The sequence below is a fragment of the Suncus etruscus genome, chromosome 7 (genome assembly GCF_024139225.1).
Source record: "Suncus etruscus isolate mSunEtr1 chromosome 7, mSunEtr1.pri.cur, whole genome shotgun sequence".
NCBI lineage: Eukaryota > Metazoa > Chordata > Mammalia > Eulipotyphla > Soricidae > Suncus > Suncus etruscus.
The window spans coordinates 30786298-30806416 of record NC_064854.1 but is presented as its reverse complement, the minus strand read 5'-3'; the positions used below and the strand labels follow the sequence as shown (position 1 = coordinate 30806416).

The window sequence follows — 20119 nt, the reverse complement described above, 5'->3', positions numbered from 1 at the left end:
AGGTCTATGGGACTAACCAGTCTGAGTCTATTGACCCCTAAAGTCTACCCATCCCTGGAAGACTGACGTACTTTCATTCTATACCTCACCCAAGGGTCAAACTATGCATGTGGAGGAGCCAAGAACCCAACTTGAAGAACAAACATGAATCATAGGACATTTGGAAATCAACATTAAACTCTTGACTATCTTAGATTTCTAAAAATATTTTCAACTAGGTATTTGGAAATGGTCGTATGATGAGCAGAAATTAGGCCTGGAATGATATGAGTGCTTTTCTTTTTTCCTTTTTTTTTTTTTTTGGTTTTGGGGCCACACCCAGTGATACTCCTGGATATGTGCTCAGAAATCACTCCAAGGGGCCAAAAATATAGCATAGAGGTAGGGTGTTTGCCTTGCATGCAGACGGAAGGTGGTTTGAATCCTGGCATCCCATATGGTCCCCTGAGCCTGCCAAGAGCAATTTCTGAGCATAGAGCCAGAAGTAACCCCTGAGCACTGCTGGGTGTGACCCAAAAACCAAAATAAATAAATAAATAAATAAATAAATAAATAAATAAATAAATAAATAAATAAATAAATCGCTCCTGGCTTGGGGGACCATATGGGATACAGGGGGAATTGAACTGTGGTCCATCCGAGGCTAGTGCATGCAAGGCAAATGCCTGATGGCTTGCACCACCACTGCGGCCTCTAGAGTCTTATTCTTTTTTTGTTTGTTTCTGTTTTTTTTTTTTTTTTTTTTGAGGGGGTCACACCTGGCAACGCTCAGGGGTTACTTCTGGCTCTATGCTTAGAAATCGCCCCTGGCAGGCATATGGAATGCCCCTATACAGGCATATGGGACGCCGGGGGATCAAACCGCGGTCCGTCCTAGGTTAGCGCTAGCAAGACAAGACACACCTTATCTCTAGCGCCACCGCACCAGCCCCCTAACTTTTTATTTTATTTTATTTTCTTAATTTGGGGGACATGTCAGCAGTGCTCAGTTAGTGCACGGCAAACATGCCAGAACTTTACCTGCTACAAGCAAAACATGTGTTTTAGCCTCTTTGGCTCTTTCCAGCCCTCAGCAATTATTCTTGTATATGTTTCTTATTGAACATGTGAACTTTGCTTCTGGGCCTAAAAATAGACTATTCATTGTTGTGAATTATTGACTTTACAAACATTTTAGGGATCTTGAATAACTGAATAACACTCTAGGGGCTGAAAAGATAGCATGGGATCGAACCACTGTCCATCCTGAATTGGCTGCGTGCAAAGCAAATGCCCTACAACTGTGCTATCTATCTGGCCCCCTGATTTCTCCATATTTATAAAAAAAAAAAAAGCAAATAATAAAGACAAATTCACCTTTCGACTGAGAGCTACTGTCAGCTCCTTATTATGAAATACAAACTTCATATAGGTTAAGTCGTAAATATGACATGCAAAACTATAAAACTCAAAAGCAGGCTAAACTGGTACATGTTGCAAGACAAGATAAAGGTTTTAACTGGGATGAAAAGGAGTAATAATTAGAAAGAGAAGCTAGAGAGATGCTGGTAATTTTTACTCGTTTTATTTATTTAATTTGTTTTGGAGCCACACCCAGCAGGGCACAGGGATCACTCCCTGAATAGTGCTTAAGGATCACTCTCAGGGGACCATAAGAGGTGCAGGAGATCAAACCTGGATAGGCCAAGTACAAGGCAAATGTCCTACCCATTGTGCTATTACTCCAGTTTCCAATGTTTTCATTTTGAAGGGGAGGCAGAATGAGGGGCATACCTGGATGTCTTCAGGGATCACCACTGGTGGGCTCTTATAGTGGGACCATAAGAGGTATTTAGGATAGAACCCTGGTTATCAATGTGCAAGCCAAGCCTGTTGTACTATGTCTAACCCCTAAAGTTATTTTTCTTAAGTTCGGTGCCAATAACAGAAATATTCAAAGTGTGAAAACTCACTCAGGTGTATTCATTTATGATTTATACATTTCTACATTATACATTTCTACATCAATACCCAGTGGCACTCAGGGATTACTCCTTGCTCTAAGCTAAGAAGTTGCTCCTGGCAGGCTCTGGGAACCATATGGGATGCCAAGAATCGAACACAGGTCTGTCCTGGGTAGGCCACATGCAAGGCAAATGCCCTACAGCTACGCGATAGCTCGGGCCCTAGAATGTCTTTAAATACTCAAAAGTAGACTGAAAGACCAAAATAGACTTAGTTAAGTCTAGTTAATCTAGTCAGTCTAGTTAATGGATAACTTTACTAAAGTCTCAAGAAAAAGATTAAACATATTTGGTACTCAAATTATATTTTCTTCCCTAATCTCTGAGGAAAAAAAAAACACAGCAAAACAAAATAATTTATAGGAAAAAAAAAAAAGGATTAAGGGGCCAGAGCGATGGCACAGCAGCAGGGTGTTTGCCTTGCACACGGTTGACCCAGGATGGGCCTGGGTTTGATTCCCAGAGTCCCATATGGTCCACAAAGCTAGGAGCGATTTCTGAGCACATAGTCAGAAGTAACCCCAGAGCATCACCAGGTGTGGCCCAAACCCCCCCCCAAAACCAGGATTAAGGGGATCAAAGTAATGAAGTTATAAGCTCTCTTATTAATACTTTTATAATATTCCTCACACTACAAATCATGGGGTAATGTAAAAAAACAAAACAAAACACAATAACAGCTTGTTTCCCTCTATTGAACCCTTATCACTTTCTCTCCTCTCACAACTTTATAAGTCAATTTCTTTAAACAAAACTATTTTATTGGGGGCTAGAGAGAGTACATCAGGTAAAGTGCCTGCTTTGCAAGCAGCTAGCCAGCTAACCCAGGTTTGATCCCTGATACCCCATATGGCTCCCTGCGCACCTCGAGGAGTTATCACTCACGTGCAGAACCAGAATAAGCACTGCCATGTGTGACCCAAAAACCAAATCAAAGCAAAGAAACAAAACAACTATTTTGGAGCTGTAGAGATAATACAGTGGGTAGGACACTTGCATCACAGAGTGCAGAGTCAAGAGTAACCCCTGAGCATAACCAGGTGTAGACAAAACAAAACATAAAAACCAATTTTATCTCCCTAAAAATGTAATAAAAACAAAACAAAGAAAGGTATGTGCTCACAGTTATAACCTGTTAGAATGGTTATAATTAAAGATTAAATATTCTATTACCAGATGGAAGTTCTAAATTCTTTTGAAACACTGAACACTAGACAATAGAAAAGTATAGCAGGTTAGGGTTAAGGAGCATGCAGCTAACCCAAGTCTTATCCCCTATACCACATATGGTCCCCTGAACCCATCAGCACAGAGCCAGGAGTAAGCACTGATGGGTGTGGCCCCAAAACAAAAGAATTACCAGCACTGAATATTTAAGAGATGGCATCCTATCTCCCAGTCCTGAGAGAACTGTCCCACCCACTCTCCACAATTCACAAGACATTTCCCCAAATAGCTACAAGCTGAAGATCACCAGAACCTCCTTTCTTCAATTAACTTGCAGAACTGAGGAACATTATCTGTATTACTAAAGCTTTATAAAAGGGTAGTTGAAAACAGTCAAACTAAAGCACTGCAATGGATGTGCAGGGAAGCACATGGAGTTCTATGCTCTCCTCCAGTGTTCACCAACTCACCAGTTCCCTGAACCTCAATTCAGAATTTTTATGGGACATCATTAGGTATATATGATTAATTATTAACTCCATTTTGAGCATGTCTCCCCTCCAGAGGAAATCCTATGCTTCCCACCATGATCTGATCTTCCTGATGATCAGTCCCTATTCTGAAGCTGTCCAGAAGTCCACCTAATGACACCTTATTAGGAGAAAAAAAAAAAAAAACCATGTTCCTATCACCAAGGAAATTACAAAGGATTTAGACACTGTTGTGTCAAAAATGTGAACCAAAGATCAAGTAGCAGAATAAAATATGCTACTCATGAGCTCATCCCTGATTAAACTATAAGGCTTTTAGGAGCTATGTGCTAAGAAGTAGGAGACAGGAAGTGATGCCAACATATACTTCCTATTATTTCACACATTTTTCTTCTCCAATTAGTGTAAAAGGTTAAAGTGAATGTTTTAACTCACTCCTTTAACATGTTCAAAGGTGACATTTTTCATCTGAACAGGATCAACTGCAGAATCCAAACCTGTTGTTGTCCGGAAGCGAACTAAAGGGAAGAACCAACAATAAGCCCTGAGCACCATCAAGTTTGGCTTCAATTTAAAAAACAAACATACAGGGGACGGAGAGATAGCACAGTGGTAGGGAATTTGCCTTGCATGGCAACTGTGAGCCAATCAATCAATCAAAAGTTTAAAAAAATACAAGAGCCGGAGAGATAGCACAGCAGTAAGGTGTTTGCGTTGCATGTGGCCGACCCGGGAGAGAACCAGCTTGATTCCCGGCATCCCATATGGTCCCCCAGCCTGCTGAGGACAATTTCTGAGTGCAGAGCCAGGAATAACACCTGAGAGGTGCTAGGTGGGGCCCAGAAACCAATCAATCAATAAATAAGATTTAAAAAAAAAAAAAACATAAAAAAAAAACCCCACCAAAATTAGGAGGTGGAAAGAGAAATAGTACAGCAGGCAAGGCTCCTGCCTTCCATGTGGCAACCCCAGCAACTCATCTAATCTCTCAAGCCCTCGAAGAATGTTCCCTGAACTTGGAGACCTGAATACTACTAGGGTAAACTGTAGGGTAAATCTGAGTACTAGTAGGGTGGCTGTGGTCCAAAAATTTCCCGATAAAATAAATAAAAATCTGGGTTGGAGTGCTTGGAAATACCCCAGTGTTCTTAGTAACCCAGAACAGTGCTCAGAGAAGCACGAGGTGTGAGATTATCAAAGCTAGAGCTCCCACATGTGACATGTGTGCTCTACTATCAGCCTGGCCTCCTGTAATTTTTAGTCTGGAAAACTGAAAATTATGGGATTTATCTGAAGTAATCTTAAAATAAATTTAAATTACATATTTTTGTAATATTGCCACCATTATAAAATTCTTCTAAACTTTCAAACAGACTTTTCTATTAGATGGGTTACATTTTACAAAAATCTATGAAACCATTACTGGAATATAAAATGATGTTTTCAATATAACAAATTCACTGAAGCTTTAACAGGTTATCATTTTTTCAAACTAAGCAAAACTTTGGGGCTAGCGAGATAGTTCAAGGACTGAGCATGCAAGAGGACCACATTCAGTGCTTGGCACCAACACTATCCCTGGCATTGCCCAGAATGACCCCTGAACAGAGCCAATAACTCCTAGCACCACTGGGTTTATTCCAAAAAAAAAAAATTAAAAGAAAAATTTTATTTTTTAGTATTGAACTTTTCATGCTAAACATATAATAAGCATAAACCTTCTGACAATGCAAATGACTTATAATTATTAACAATTATTAGGGGAACTATTAGCACAGAGGGTAGGGCATTTGCCTTGTATGCTGCTGACCCAGGTTTAATCCCTGGCATCCCATATGGTTCCCCTGAGCCTGCCAAGAGTGATTTCTAAGTGCAGAGCCAGGAGCAACCCCGGGTGCCACCAGTGTGGCCAAAAAAAAAAACAAAAAACATGTAAATATATAAAACAAAACCTCAAATTGAACCATTTGAGAAGCCTTGACTAAAAGAAATCCTAGATCCTAGATAAAATAAATGTCTTCTTCCTAAATTTTAAAGAAGACTATAAAAGACACAGTTTATTTTCAGTAAAATAAGTAAAAGAGCCCTTACCAGATAAAAATGGGTTTTTTAAGAGTCCATATATGCCAAGTAGCAGCAGAACAAAAAGAATCATCCGAGTTCGCCTTAAAGAGTCTGGGGGAGAAAAAGATCATCTTAAGTCACTGACATCAATGAGAAGAACAACTCAATAGCTATAGGATTAGATTACTGAGGATAATCATGCGTCAGCACAAGCTATTTTAGAAGTAGGTATCATTTTGTCAAAAAGAACTGCAAGTTCTTTTACCCTCACCAATAATGATTTGCCTAGAAACTGGGAAAGCTTTCCCCATCAATTGCTGGCCATTTTTTTTGTTTTTTTTTTGTTTTGTTTTTTTGGGGGCCACACCCGGTGACGCTCAGGGATGGCTCCTGGCTTGGAAGACCAAATGGGACTGGGGTATCGAACCGCGGTCTGTCCTAGGCTAGCGCAGGCAAGGCAGATGCCTTACTGCTTGCACAACTGCTCCAGTCCTGGCCTCACATCTTTAAGTGCTCACACATTCCACGAGGGTCAGTTCTTCAACTGCAACCTACGAACCAATCTTCAATATCTGTCTATGTGGGGTGTGTGTGTATGTGTGTGTGTGGTAGACACCTCTATGCCTTTCTAATCTGTATTGTAAATAATGTCTATGTTGCATACAGTCCGTTATATATTATAGTGTTAAATAATTAATGATGGTGCTGGAGAAGTATGGAGACCTTTATTCTTAGGCCATGTCCACGTGGCTTCATCCCCCATCAACCGGCGGGTCTGGGGTCCAGGAAAGCGACGGGTATCACTTACAGGCAGGCTTCAGGAAGCATCAACTTTATTCATGCCCTATCTACCACATGTGTGGCCTATATCATAACCTTTCAAGCATTCAGCCATTCTTAGCTAGCCCTGCATCTTAACTCCTTTCAGCCATCTTCCCTTTGACCTCCATGCTGACAAAAGACCAAAAGTGGCCTAATCCCCTGGGTCAAAGGCCTAATATAACCTTCCAAGACCACTCCCCGGAATGGGAGGGGTCTTGCAGATAAGGTTCCCAAGACCCCTCCCAGAGATGGGCGGGTCTCAGGTAGATATCCTAAATCCAGGGTGGAGTTACAATATATAATCCCCCTTTTCACCTCCTGTGTACCACCTCCCCCACAGGCTATGTCAAAATGTCAAAAGACTTAAAGGGGATATCTCTATTTCCTTTGTATATTTCTGTAGACACATTTCATTATTCTTAGTGTTTATTTCCCTATGTAGAGGTAGCTTTCCCCATTACCTTTCCTGGATCTGCTTAGTAGGACATTTTAGAAGATAAGACTTTCTTAGGAGCTGAGATTTTTAGCTTTTTATGTTTACCTACATATGCACCAATAGTATGTGACGTTTGTTCCTTTTAGCATAAACAAATTAAAATGAGGAAATCTTACTTATAGAAAGCAGTTCTAATCTAACAGAGATAGGAACTCACAAATTTTATAGTGCAGGGGTGCCTTTCACCATGATTATTTGTCAGAGTGACTCAACTTAGGCCTCAGATGATCAGACATAGACAATCACTTAGGCCTCAGCTGATCAGACATAGACTGATCCTACCCTGAACCTTGGAACCAGATGGTTGTCTGCACCAGTACCAGGAACCAAACATCCACCAGGGGAGGCCCTAATGCTGTCCAGGCATTTGCTCCAGGATAGGTTCCTATCATACCCTGAAGACTAGAAAACAACAACTTTCAGGGCAGGTTTCCCTGCCTTGAGATGAAATCAGAAGAAGTGCCATGAAATCCTAGCTTCAACATAGGATCTATGCAAAAACGAAAAGCTCTAATTACAGAAGCCTGACTGTAACAACCAAGATTGAATAGAACTTTTCCTGGGACCATGAAGAAAGACCTTGGGTATGCCCAGAGCCTATAGTAACTTCTATCTGTGACAGGATGCTTCATGGAGAGACACCTGTTTTTAGGCCAAGGGTATTTCCTTTCTAATTTCCCCCCTAAAGTTTGCTACGCCTATGCCAAAAAAAAAAAAAAGGCTCCCCCACCCCTGCTTTTTTTTTTTACCTTATTTGTATCTTCTAGATAGGAACTCCCATCTTTTTCATAAAATCTTGTTTTACCTCATATTTCTGCATCTTTCTACAAATTGAAAAAAAGAAAAAAAAAAAAAAAAAAAAAGAATGGGACCCAAGGGCCAAGTGGTCTCAGATTCATTGGTGGAGAAAAAAAGCTCAGAACTAAATATCTAGGCCAAAGTCAACAACAAGAGAATCAGGAGTCCCCAAACTAGAACAATCTAAATTCAGATTAGACCTGTTACACTGGTAGGCCAGGCTGAGTGTGTATGTATGAGATGCATGCTGGGAAGTTAGGTGAAGGGAGGTCAACACTAGTGGTGGTAATGGCCCTAATTCACTGTTACTGTATGCCTGAAATCCAACTATGAAGGACTTGTAATTCACAATGGTCTCAATAAAATAATATCAAATAGAAAGAACTATAACTTCTTTTCAATTAGTTGTTTCAAAAATGGAGGGATTCGAAAATAAATAAATGGAGGAAGCCAAATCAACTTACCATTTGTCTTTTGTGTTAGTGCTTGAGCTTTCAGAAAACCCTCTGCAAAACCAGTTTTAAAAGCATCTTGGTGAGCTTCCGGTATATTTTTGGTTTTCATAAGTTTGTCCAAATTTTCAACATCTGATCCTCTGTCTCGTAAGAGAAATCCCTATATATATATAGAAGCACATCGGTATGGATTGTTATATAAATCATAATACTCACTAGAAATACTGTAATCAATCACAAAAAGGTTACCAAAATTCTAAGGAGGAATGTATATAAGTAGCTCAGTAGGTAGTGTGTGTCTGCATGTGTGAGGTCCTAGGCTTGTTCCCAACCAACCACACCCTCCCACACACATAACAAAAGTGACCACTACCCTCAAAATTGACAATAGGTTGATTTAGAGTTCTAAGAACTTGATGACCTTGGATTTGTTTCTCTGCTAGAGGTAAACCATATTGTTTACTAAGCTTATTATTATTTAATTCAGCCTATGTAAATTCTGACAATGTAAAGACCATCAATGACAAAAGATTTCTTGCCTATCAGAGGCAAGATTTCATACCAGGAGTGCTCAAGAGTTAGAAGCCGGGGGGGGGGGGGGGGGGGGGGGGGAAGGGGAGGAACTGGGGTTTGAACCATGGCATCACACATGTAAGGTAATTAGAAGCTGCATGTGGTGTGTGTGTGTGTGTGTGTGTGTGTGTGTGTGTGTGTGTGTAAGGTAAAGAGAAAGAGAGAGAGAGAGAGAGAGGAGAGAGAGGAGGGAGAGATAGAGAAGAGAGAAGAGGTAGAGAGAGGAGAGAGAGAGAGAAGAGGTAGAGAGAGGAGAGAGAGAGAGAGAGAGAGAGAGAGAGAGAGAGAGAGAGAGAGAGAGAGAGAGAGAGAGAGAGAGAGAGAGAATATGGTTCTGGGGTTTGAACCACAGCATCACACATGTAAGGTAATCACTCTACCACTGAGCTATAGCCATGGTCCAAGCAACCTTGCAAGACAGTACTTCAATACAAGGAGAAATATAGTAGTTACAGAATGGATGACACATTGACAATTGGAACAGAGCATTAGGGGTCAAATGATGAAACATCCTGTGCAGCATGCAGATGCCAACAAACCAAAAAATCTAATTATTATTTTCATATATTTTAGACGCACTGATAAGTAGAAGTCTGAAGAACAGTAAAGTAGCAAAAGCATAGAAACTAGAATTAAGGCAAGAAATGGCTATAGGCTATCTACATAGTGAAATCCAAACTAAAGAGAGCTTAAAAAATATTTAAGAAGGCCGAGGGGAGCCGGCGAGGTGGCGCTAGAGGTAAGGTGTCTGCCTTGCAAGCAGTAGCCAAGGAAGGACTGCAGTTTGTTCCCCACCTCCCCACCGTGTCCAATATGGTCCCCCCAAGCCAGGGGCAATTTCTGAGCGCTTAGCCAGGAGTAACCCCTGAGCATCAAATGGGTGTGGCCCGGAAAAAAAAAAAAAAAGCCAAGGGCTGGAGAGATAGCATAGAGGTAAGGTGTTTGCCTTTCATGCAGAAGGTCAGTGGTTTGAATCTGGCATCCCATATGGTCCCCTGAGCCTGCCAGGATCAATTTCTTAGCATAGAGCCAGGAGTAACCCCAGAGCACTGCTGGATATGACCAAAAAAAAAAAAAAAAAAAAAAAAAGAAGAAGAAGAAGAAGAAGAAGAAGAAGAAGAAGGCTGAGGGGACAATTCAGAATATTAGTATACAAGTTTGTGTGTACAAGACCTTAGGTTTCATCCCTGGCACCACATGGTTATGGTCTAAGCAGTCTCTAGCACCCTTATGAAAATATTTAAGAAGTTCAATCAACAGAAGAGAACATCAGTGATCAATGGACATGGTAGGTAAGAAGATGGATAAATCTATACAAAAGTCAAATCCAAATGGAATAAAAACTTTGATATCGGGGCCGAAGAGATAGCATGGAGGTAAGGCGTTTGCCTTTCATGCAGGAGGTCATCGGTTCGAATCCGGGCGTCCCATATGGTCCCCCCATGCCTGCCAGGAGCAATTTCTGAGCCTGGAGCCAGGAATAACCCCTGAGCATTGCCGGGTGTGACCCAAAAACCACAAAAAAAAAACCAAAAAAAACTTTTGATATCAGACCCAAAACCAGAGGTATATGGAAGAACAAGTAGGCAAAACACTCCATGACATTGAGACTAAAAGCATCTTCAAGGAGGAAACACCACTGTCCAAACCAGTGGAAGTGGAGATAAACAGATGAGACTGTATTAAACTGAAAAACTTTTGCACCTCAAAGGAAATTACAAAGGCCAATATTTAGCGAATACCCATCAGGCAAGGGGCTAATATATGAGATATACAAGCCACTAACAGAGGGATCGGAAAGCACAGAGGTAGGGCATTTTGCCTTGCATGCAGCTGATCCAGGACAGACAGTAGTTCAAATCCTGGTATTCCATATGGTCCCCTGTGCCTGCCAGGGAAGATTTCTGAGCACTGAGCCAGGAATAACCCCTGAGCACCTCTGGGTATGACACCCCCCAAAACAAAACAAAACAAAACAAAACAAAAACAAAAACCCAAGGCACTGACAGAACTTAACAAGAAAAAAAACAAATAACCGCATCAAAAAATGGAGAGCAGGTCCAGAGAGATAGCATGGAGGGAGGGCGTTTGTCTTGCATGCAGAAGGAAGGTGGTTACAATCCCAGTGTCTCATATGGTCCCCCGAGCCTGCCAGGAGTGATTTCTGAACATAATGCCAGGAGAAACCTGAGTGCTGCTGGTTGTGACCCAAAAACAAAAACAAACAAAAAAATGGGGAGAAGAAGCTGGAGCAATGGCACAGGAGTGGGGCATTTGCTGTGTACACAGCTGACCTGGGACAGACCTGGGTTCATTTCTCAAAATCCCATATGATCCCTGAGCCTGCCAGGGGAGATTTCTGAGCACAAAGCCAGGAGTAACCCGCGAGCACCGTCAGGTTGCCCAAACCGCTCCCCCAAAAAGAAGAAATGAACAGATCCTTCCTCAAGAAATACAGATGGCCAAAAGGCACATGGAAAATGCTCCATATCACTAATCATCAGAGATGCAAATCAAAACAACAATGAGGTACCATCTCATGCCATAGAGACTGGTACTCATCACAAAAAACAAGAATCATCAGTGGTAGGGAAGAGGGGAGAAAGAAACTTTTATTCACTGCTGGTGGGAATGCCACCTAGTCCAGCCTTTATGGAAAACAATATGGAGATTGCTCAAAAATTTGGAAAGTGAGCTCCCATATGATCCAGCTATAACACTCCTAGGGATATACCCTAGGAACAAAAACACAATACAAAAATGCCTTCTATACACCTATATTCATTGCAGCACTATTTACAGTAACCAGAATCTAAAAACAACCCAGATGTCCAACAGATGAGTGGCTAAAGAAACTGTGGTACATATACACAACAATGGTACTATGGAGCCATTGGGAAAAATGAAGTCATGATATTTTACTATATATGGATGGACATGGAGACTATTATGCTGAGTGAAATAAGTCAGAGGGAGATAAATAGACACAGAATAATCTCACTCATCTGTGGGATTTAAGAAAAATAAAAGATAGTATTGTAAGAATACCCAGAGACAATAGAGATGAGGGCTGAAAGGACCGGCCCACAATATGAAGCTTACCACAAAGAGAAGTTAAGTGTAGTGAGAGAAATAGAATACCTGTCTGAATACAGGCAGGGTATGAGGGAAGATCAAGATGGAGGTCACTGGTGGCAGAAGGCTGTACTGGTGAAGGGGGTGTACATTTTATGATTGAAATCCAACTACAAATATGTCCATAACCATAGTACTTAAAGATATTATTAAAAATATACACTAAATAAAATAAAAAAAGAAGATGAACAAATCTAGGCTGATTATGTTAGTTTCCAGCCAGGGTTGATATTACACATGAACCTAAAGAACACATAAGCAGGTACACACTGGTAGGAAACAAATCAGAACAAAACGTCTAATATGCAAATAAAGAGACTAGTTTAGCATCACAAGTTGTAAATATAATGATTACATATAGAACTATGAAAATATATTAACTGACAAAAACATCAGACATTGAAGATACTTGTTACCTAAAATTGCTTTCTGGATTGGGTTCGTGGCCATACCCAGCTCTCTCAGGGGCTACTCCCCACTTGGTACACAGCTCAGAGAACCCTGCAGCACCAGAGATGGAAGCAGGTTGTGTGCTTCAGCCCATTATGCTGGTTCCCCACTTAGAAAATTGCTGCTCTGAGTGGGAGCTTAATTACCTTGACAAACGATGGTGCTGTATGCTGTGCTTCTGCTAATCTTTCAGAGGTGGACTGCAGACGACGTGTCCTTGACTTCAAAGTTTTAAACCCCCGAGACTGCACAAAGACTTAATAAAATGACATCACATTAATTTCTCTTTATATTTTTACAAGAAAAGTATCTTACTACTTAAGATACTCTAACATCACACACCCTGTTCAGTTCTTGGCCCAACACTTTAATACACTATTTCATCCATAGCTTCTCATTCTATTAAAAAAATTTTCAATATTATTGCTTATTCAAATTATTTCCCATCTCACTTTTTATCAAATTATACAATTCCCCAATATCCATTTTTCCTTAACCCAAAGATGTTTATGTGGAGATTTCACTGTGGTTCATCTCTAATGTAATTTCAATTCTGGATTTTATTTTCTGTTTTATGACTCATACCTAGCAGGGCCAGGAGGCTGCTCAGGGTAGCACTGAATATCAGGATCAAACTAATTCCTCTACCTCCTGAGTACAATTTCTTCAGCTCCTGAGCCATGTTTTTAAAAATATATTAAGATATTCTTTGCGGGGCCGGACAGTGGCGCTAGAGGAAAGGTGCCTGCCTTGCCTGCGCTAGACTTGGACGGACCGAGGTTCGATCCCCCGGTGTCCCATATGGTCCCCCAAGCCAGGAGCAACTTCTGAGCACATAGCCAGGAGTAACCCCTAAGCGTTACCGGGTGTGGCCCAAAAACCAAAAAAAAAAAAAAAGATATTCTTTGCTATTTTATATTTGCCACTTGATAATTATATAGATACCCCAAACTAATCAATAAAATTCATTAGAAGTTCTAGTGAGCTACATATTAGTGTTTATAATCATTAGCATTAATAAAAAGAAATCAAAATATTTTTTTCACTAAAATAAATAATTGTTGCTTCATACCTGGCCAATACTGAAGATCAGAGCAAATACTTTTCAGTGTTCTTGAGTGTTGTCTGTACAAGCAAGAGGAACGAAGAGTACCAAACATATCTAAGTCACCTGGAAGGGAAATAAAAATGATATTCTAGGGGCCGGAGAGATAGCATGGAGGTAAGGCGTTTGCCTTTCATGCAGAAGGTCATCAGTTCTAATCCCGGCGTCCCATATGGTCCCCCGTGCCTGCCAGGAGCAATTTCTGAGCATGGAGCCAGGAGTAACCCCTGAGCACTACCGGGTGTGACCAAAAACAACAACAAAAAAAAGAAAATGATATTCTAAGTGCCAAACCAAAAATAAGGTCAAACCAAAACTACAATTCCATATAAAATTGAATTTTACTAAATATTAGAAAAAATATGCACTTTGCTTTTTATCTATATATCTACTTTTATAAATTATTAAACCACTGCTAATCTAATTATAGTCTTCACTAATTTGTTACATTATCTTTTTTACCTGATATACATATATGACTGACAACAAATTTCAACTCAAGAGAAAAACAAATGCTTGGGTTGGAGTGGTGGCCTAGCAGTAAGGCATTTGCCTAAGCCTATAGTCAGAAACAACCCCTGAGCATCACAGGGTGTGAGTCCCCACCAAAAAAAAAAAATTTTTAAAATAACATGTTTGATTAAAATTAGTTTAAAAGTAAAGAACCACTATTTCTTTTTATTTGAGGAGGGCGTCACACCCAGAGGTGCTCAGGGGTTATTCCTGGCTCTGCAATCAGAAATCACCCATGGCAGGCTCAGGGACCATATGGGATGCTGTGAATCGAACCACCATCCATCCTGTGTTGGCTGTATGCAAGGCAAACACTCTACCACTGTACTCTCTCTTCGACCCTAGAACCACTATTATTTTACAGACAATTTAAAAAAATGTGGTAAGAAACTATAAATCAAGAAATGGAGCAATAGTACAATTTGTCTTTCACATGGCCAACATGAGCTTGATCCTCGGCATCACATATGGTCCCCTGAATACCGCCAAGAGTAATTCCTGAATGTAGACAGGATTAATCCCCAAGTCTGCCAAGTATAGTGCAAAAATCAAGCACAGATAGATTAAAAACAACAATAGCCGTTGGATATAGTATAATTTTCTTGACTACTGGCCCACTATATTATATTATATTTCCTAAAGGAAAGTTAGAGAAAACAACAAAAACAGTGTTTTCCATCTAGTCCTGTGGCCTAACTTAGCTTAACTATAAGAAATGTCTTCCATGGGGCTAAAGCAATAGGAGGGAGGTACAGTGCTTGTCTAGCACACACTCAATCCAGGTTGGGTCCCCAGCGTCACATATGATCCCTCTGAGTCTGCCACTAGTTACTGCTGAATACAAAAGCCAGGAGTAAGCCTAGAGCATACCTGGTGTGGCCCAAAAACAACCCAAAAAACCTCTATATCGAAGGTAATAAAAGTTTTATTCTCTGCCAAACATAAAGCCAAATTCTTTAGTTAACTTATTTTATCTGATCCTACAAAGTAACATAAGAGGTACTCATCAAACATTATCAGAAAGCAATTTACTGAAATAATTATCATAGTCATTCATTGATAGGATTGATTATTTTACTTCTATGGCTCAACTTATTTTTAACTGCGAATCATTTTGGGGGTGGAGGAATTGGGGGGAGCCTTTCCAAGCATGACCCAGGAAGCCCAGCACCACTCTCAGTATAATAGCCCCATAGTGTGGGCCTAATAATTAAGTGATTGAATGGTCAGTGATGGGGCCGGGCGGTGGCGCTGGAGGTAAGGTGCCTGCCTTGCCTGCGCTAGCCTAGGACGGACCTCGGTTCGATCCCCCAGCGTCCCATATGGTCCCCCAAGAAGCCAGGAGCAACTTCTGAGCGCATAGCCAGGAGTAACCCCTGAGCGTCACAGGGTGTGGCCCAAAAACCAAAAAAAAAAAAAAAAAAAAAGAATGGTCAGTGATGTAGTGCTCCTCAGGGTCCAGTGGGCCACCAGGGATACAACCTATGGTGCCAAAGAGCATGAGACCAAACTGAGGCACTCAGGAATGCCAGGCATGCTTTGAGCTCTCTCTACACCTCACTCTCCACTGCTCGCTCTACTTCATGGCTTCTCTCAGGATCAAAACAACGTAGAAGAAAAAGTAGTCAAAGCAGACTTTTATTCCTAGTCCTCAAGTTCAAAAAGTTTTCATTTTCCTCACTCTAGAATTCTTTATCATATGGCATTTATATAAAACAAAGAAAAAAGCAGGTTGTAGGGATGAAGAGATAGCACAATGCTAGGCCATTTGTCTTGCAAGTGGGCCAACTCGGAACGAACTCAGATTTGATCTCTGGCGTCCCATATGGTCTCCAAAGCCTGCCAGGGTTAACTCCTGGGCGATGATGGTGTTGCAAAAAAAGGGAAAAAAAAGGTTGTGTGAATGAATTAAGTTCATATAAACTCCAAATCAAACCTTCACAAAACAATCGAAACCTACCTTTTTAGTTCTGAACTTTTAAATCTCAATTCTTTCTGGATGAATTGTTGTTGTTCTTGTTTTACACTTTGTGGCTACATTTGGCTCTGCACTGAGGAATTTTTTCTGGCAGTGCTTGGAGGACCACATAGGATGCCAGGGATTGAACCCAGATCGGCTGCTTGCAAGGCAAACAAACTACCCACACTGTAACATCACCCTGACCCTCATTTTATTTTTACTTTATGTTTTAAAATTTGTCTTACTCTCAATGCAAAACAAATATTAAACACTTCTTAAGTACCATTTAAAATGAAACACAAGCTGACATTCTTTTCAATTGTTCACCAATTAGTTATGACTCTGGGCAGGATGATAACACAGTCATGCGGCATTTGCCTTGCACACAGCTGACACGGGACAGACCAGGTTCAATCCCCGGCATCCCAATCGGTCCCCCAAGCCAACCAGAAGCAATTTCTGAGCCCAGAGCCAGGTGTAACCCCTGAGCACTCCAGGTACAGCCCAAAAACCAAATAGTTATGACTCAAATAAAAATATAGGTAAACATTCTGCAAAAGAACTACCATGATTATTATTTTCATTGTATTCTTTGAGATTTGTATATTACCTGGAAGTCCATAAAAACACAACACTCCACTAAATGCTATATTTTACCATATTAGATACTAAAGCAGAAAATAGACACTAGTAAAAATTATAGCGACTAGATCAAATTTAGACTTGACTTTACAAAAATCAAAATAAAGTGCTTAGTTAAAAGTATTCTGAGTTGGGGCCTGAGCGATAGCACAGTAGTAGGGTGTTTGCCTTACACGTGCTGACCCAGGACGGACCTGGGTACGATCCCCAGCGTTCCATATGGTCCCCAAGCCAGGAGCGACTTCTGAGTGCATAGTCAGGAGTAATCCCTGAGCTTCACCTGGTATGGCCCAAAAACCAAAAAAACAAATAAAATGTATTCTGGGTTGGGGCCTGATAGCCTAATAGCGCAGCGGTAGGGCGCTTGCCTTGCATGCAGGACGGATGGTGAATCCCAGTATCCTATAAGGTCCCCTGAGCCTGCCAGGAGCAATTTCTGAGCAATTTCTGAATAACCCCTGAGCACCGCCAGGTGTGACCCAAACCACGCCCCTCCCAAAAAAAACCAGGGACTGAAGAGATAGCATGGAGGTAGGGCATTTGCCTTGCATGTAGAAGGATGGTGGTTTGAATCCCGGCATCCTATATGGTCCCCCGGGCCTGCCCGGAGCGATTGCCAGAAGTAACCCCTGAGCGCTGCCGGGTGTGACCCAAAAATAAAAAATCAAAACAAAACAGTACAAACTAAGTTTTTTAAACAGTATATCCATTATAACTATCAATAGTTATATTGATGGCTTCTTTTGCCAAAAAATACATTAACTTACCATATTTATTTTCAAAGAAGGATTGTGCAGAAACATGCGATGTATGCCAATGGGAAGAAGTGTTTTTGCTTTTACAAAACCCAGGAAGTAGATTGTCTATCAGTTGGTCAATATGTCCAATTCTTAATTCAGATAAGCCAAGATCTCTTAAATTAAGTATAGACTGAAAAAGATTTAGTTAATTACATAAGCATTAATGTTACCAAGATATTGACTTTAAGACTACATATTATCTGAAATTAAAAAAAAATCGAACAGAGGCCAGAGAAACAGTACAGTGAGGACACTTACCTTGCATACAATCAACCTGGGTTCAATTCTTGGCAACACACTTGGTCCTGAACCCAGCCATGATACCTGAGCACAAAGTCAGGAGTAAGCCCTGAGTACTGCTGGGTGTGGCCCTAAAACAAATCTAACAAATGTTTTTGCTTTTTGTGTTTTTTGTTTTGTTTTGTTTTGTTTTTTGGTGTATGGGCCACACCTGGCAGTGCTCAGGTATTACTCCTAGCAGTGCTCAGGAGACCATCTTGGATGCTGGGAAAATTGAACCCAGGTTGGGCGTATGCAAAGTCAAGGCCCTCCCTATTGGACTATCACTCCCGTAATAATAAATAAAAATTAAAAATAAAATAAATAAATAAATAAAAAATAATAAAATAAATAAAAAAATAAAAAAATAAAATAAATAAATAAACATTTTTTGTTTTAATTTCAAGAGATACTTTTTGAGGTTTGGGGTATTTTTCTTCTTTTTGGTAGTGGTGGTTGGGGAATGCCAAGCAATACTCAGGGAGTCCAAGAGTCTCTTGCAATGAACCTCAGTCAACTGGCAAGGATAGAAGCTAGGGATGAAGTAGTGGTGCTGCTTGGTTCTTGGGGTGTCAGGAACTACCAAGGACACTCAGATAGATCCTGCATGCACCAATCCCTATGCTATCTCTACAGCACCAAGTTATCTTTCTCAATGGGAAACCAAAAGTCTACTTATATACAAAGACTTCAAAAGGGAAATGCAAATCCTTAATGAAGAGACTAGATTCCTCACATACTAGGTATCCAGTCCTAAGACTTAAGAGAAATAAGGTCCATACAAACATGGTAACTAGCACTCAGCATGGTCACTGCTACACCAGAGATCATCCCAAAACGGTTGAAGAATACAGAACAGAAACCAAATTCCCCAATACACATAAAGCTTCACTGACTGGCTGGAGCGATAGCACAGTGGTAGGGTGTTTGCCTTGCACGTGGCCAACACAGGAAGGATCCCGGTTCGATTCCCGGCCAACACAGGAAGGATCCCAGTTCGATTCCCAACATCCCATATGGTCCCCCGTGCCTGCCAGGATCAATTTCTGAGACCAGAGCCAGGAGTAACCCCTGAGCACTGCCATATGTGAACCAAAAACAAAAACAAAAACAAAAACAAAAAAGGCTTCACTGAGATAGGAAGGAAACTTAAGGAAACAGACAAAGTGATCAAAGGGTCTGAGCCATGTTCACAGTATATGATAAAGATAGTGAATGATGGGCATGGAAGGCCAAATTTTGAAGAGCCTTGTTGGATTTCAATTCTGTTAACTACTTAGTGTGTCTTACAAGAGCACAAAAGAGGCTGGAGCGACAGTGCAGTAGTAGGGCGTTTTGCCTTGCACGTGGTTAACCCAAAATAAACCTGAGCTTGATCCCAGTATCCCATATGGGCCCCCAAAGCCCGGAGCGTTTTCTGAGTGCATGGCCAGGAGTAACCCCTGAGAGTCAGTGGGTGTGGCCCCCAAACAACAAAAACAAACAAACAAACAAACACCTAAAAGAAAGAAGAACACAAAAGACAATCTGGATGAGATAAGGATGGCTGAATAACAGGAAAAAGCTGAAAATACAAGTCATAAAAATTAGCTATTTTAAGAAACTGGTATAGATTAAGAGTGAGAGAGATTCTGGATAATGTACCAATTATCTGTTTCCTCTAAGCTAGCCCCACTTTTTGTTGGCATCATGAACATAAATCAGAGCCCTTTAAGCATGTTTTCTGTGCCAGCTGGCGTAACAATAAGCTTTGTCAGTAGAGGGCAAGGAAGGGATATATTGCCAGAGCAGAATGTTTCGGTTCCAGGTTCAGTGAGTTCAAGCAACAGGTTTCTATTTGAATTAGAGTAGATGTTTCGATGAACATTACTAGATGCAAATAACATTACCACACATACAAGAAGGTAAGAGTAGAACAACAGGGGCCGGCAAGGTGGCGCTAGAGGTAAGGTGTCTGCCTTACAAGCGCTAGCCAAGGAAAGGACCACGGTTCGATCCCCCGGTGTCCCATATGGTCCCCCCAAGCCAGGGGCAATTTCTGAGCGCGTAGCCAGGAGTAACCCCTGAGCATCTAACGGGTGTGGCCCAAAAAAACAAAAAAAAACAAACAAAAAAAAAAGAGTAGAACAACAGATGGTCAACAGGTTGAGCACATACTTTACGTAGGGAGGCACCAGGTTGATCCTTAGCACCAAAAGATCCCCCATGCATCATCAGGAATGACCTCTGAACAAGCTCCTGAGCAGTGTAGGGTGTGATCAAAAATACAAACTAAAAAGAGTAAAGACGAGACAGAATGCTGATGGATATTGAAAAATATCTTGTGGGCTCGGAGAGATAGCACAGCAGCGTTTGCCTTGCAAGCA

General features: G+C 41.0%; 1 protein-coding gene across 1 annotated transcript in view; it reads right to left on the bottom strand.

Annotated features, from left to right (window-relative positions):
* The window catches only part of YME1L1 (YME1 like 1 ATPase), a 49112-nt gene that overhangs the window by 17503 nt on the left and 11490 nt on the right, over window positions 1–20119 (bottom strand). The window contains exons 3-8 of the mRNA XM_049777769.1: window positions 17442–17604; window positions 13527–13625; window positions 12601–12710; window positions 8306–8456; window positions 5753–5836; window positions 4097–4179 (exon numbers count right to left, since the gene is read on the bottom strand). Coding sequence (XP_049633726.1) covers window positions 4097–4179; window positions 5753–5836; window positions 8306–8456; window positions 12601–12710; window positions 13527–13625; window positions 17442–17604 — 690 coding nt within the window. The remainder of the gene's footprint in view (window positions 1–4096; window positions 4180–5752; window positions 5837–8305; window positions 8457–12600; window positions 12711–13526; window positions 13626–17441; window positions 17605–20119) is intronic.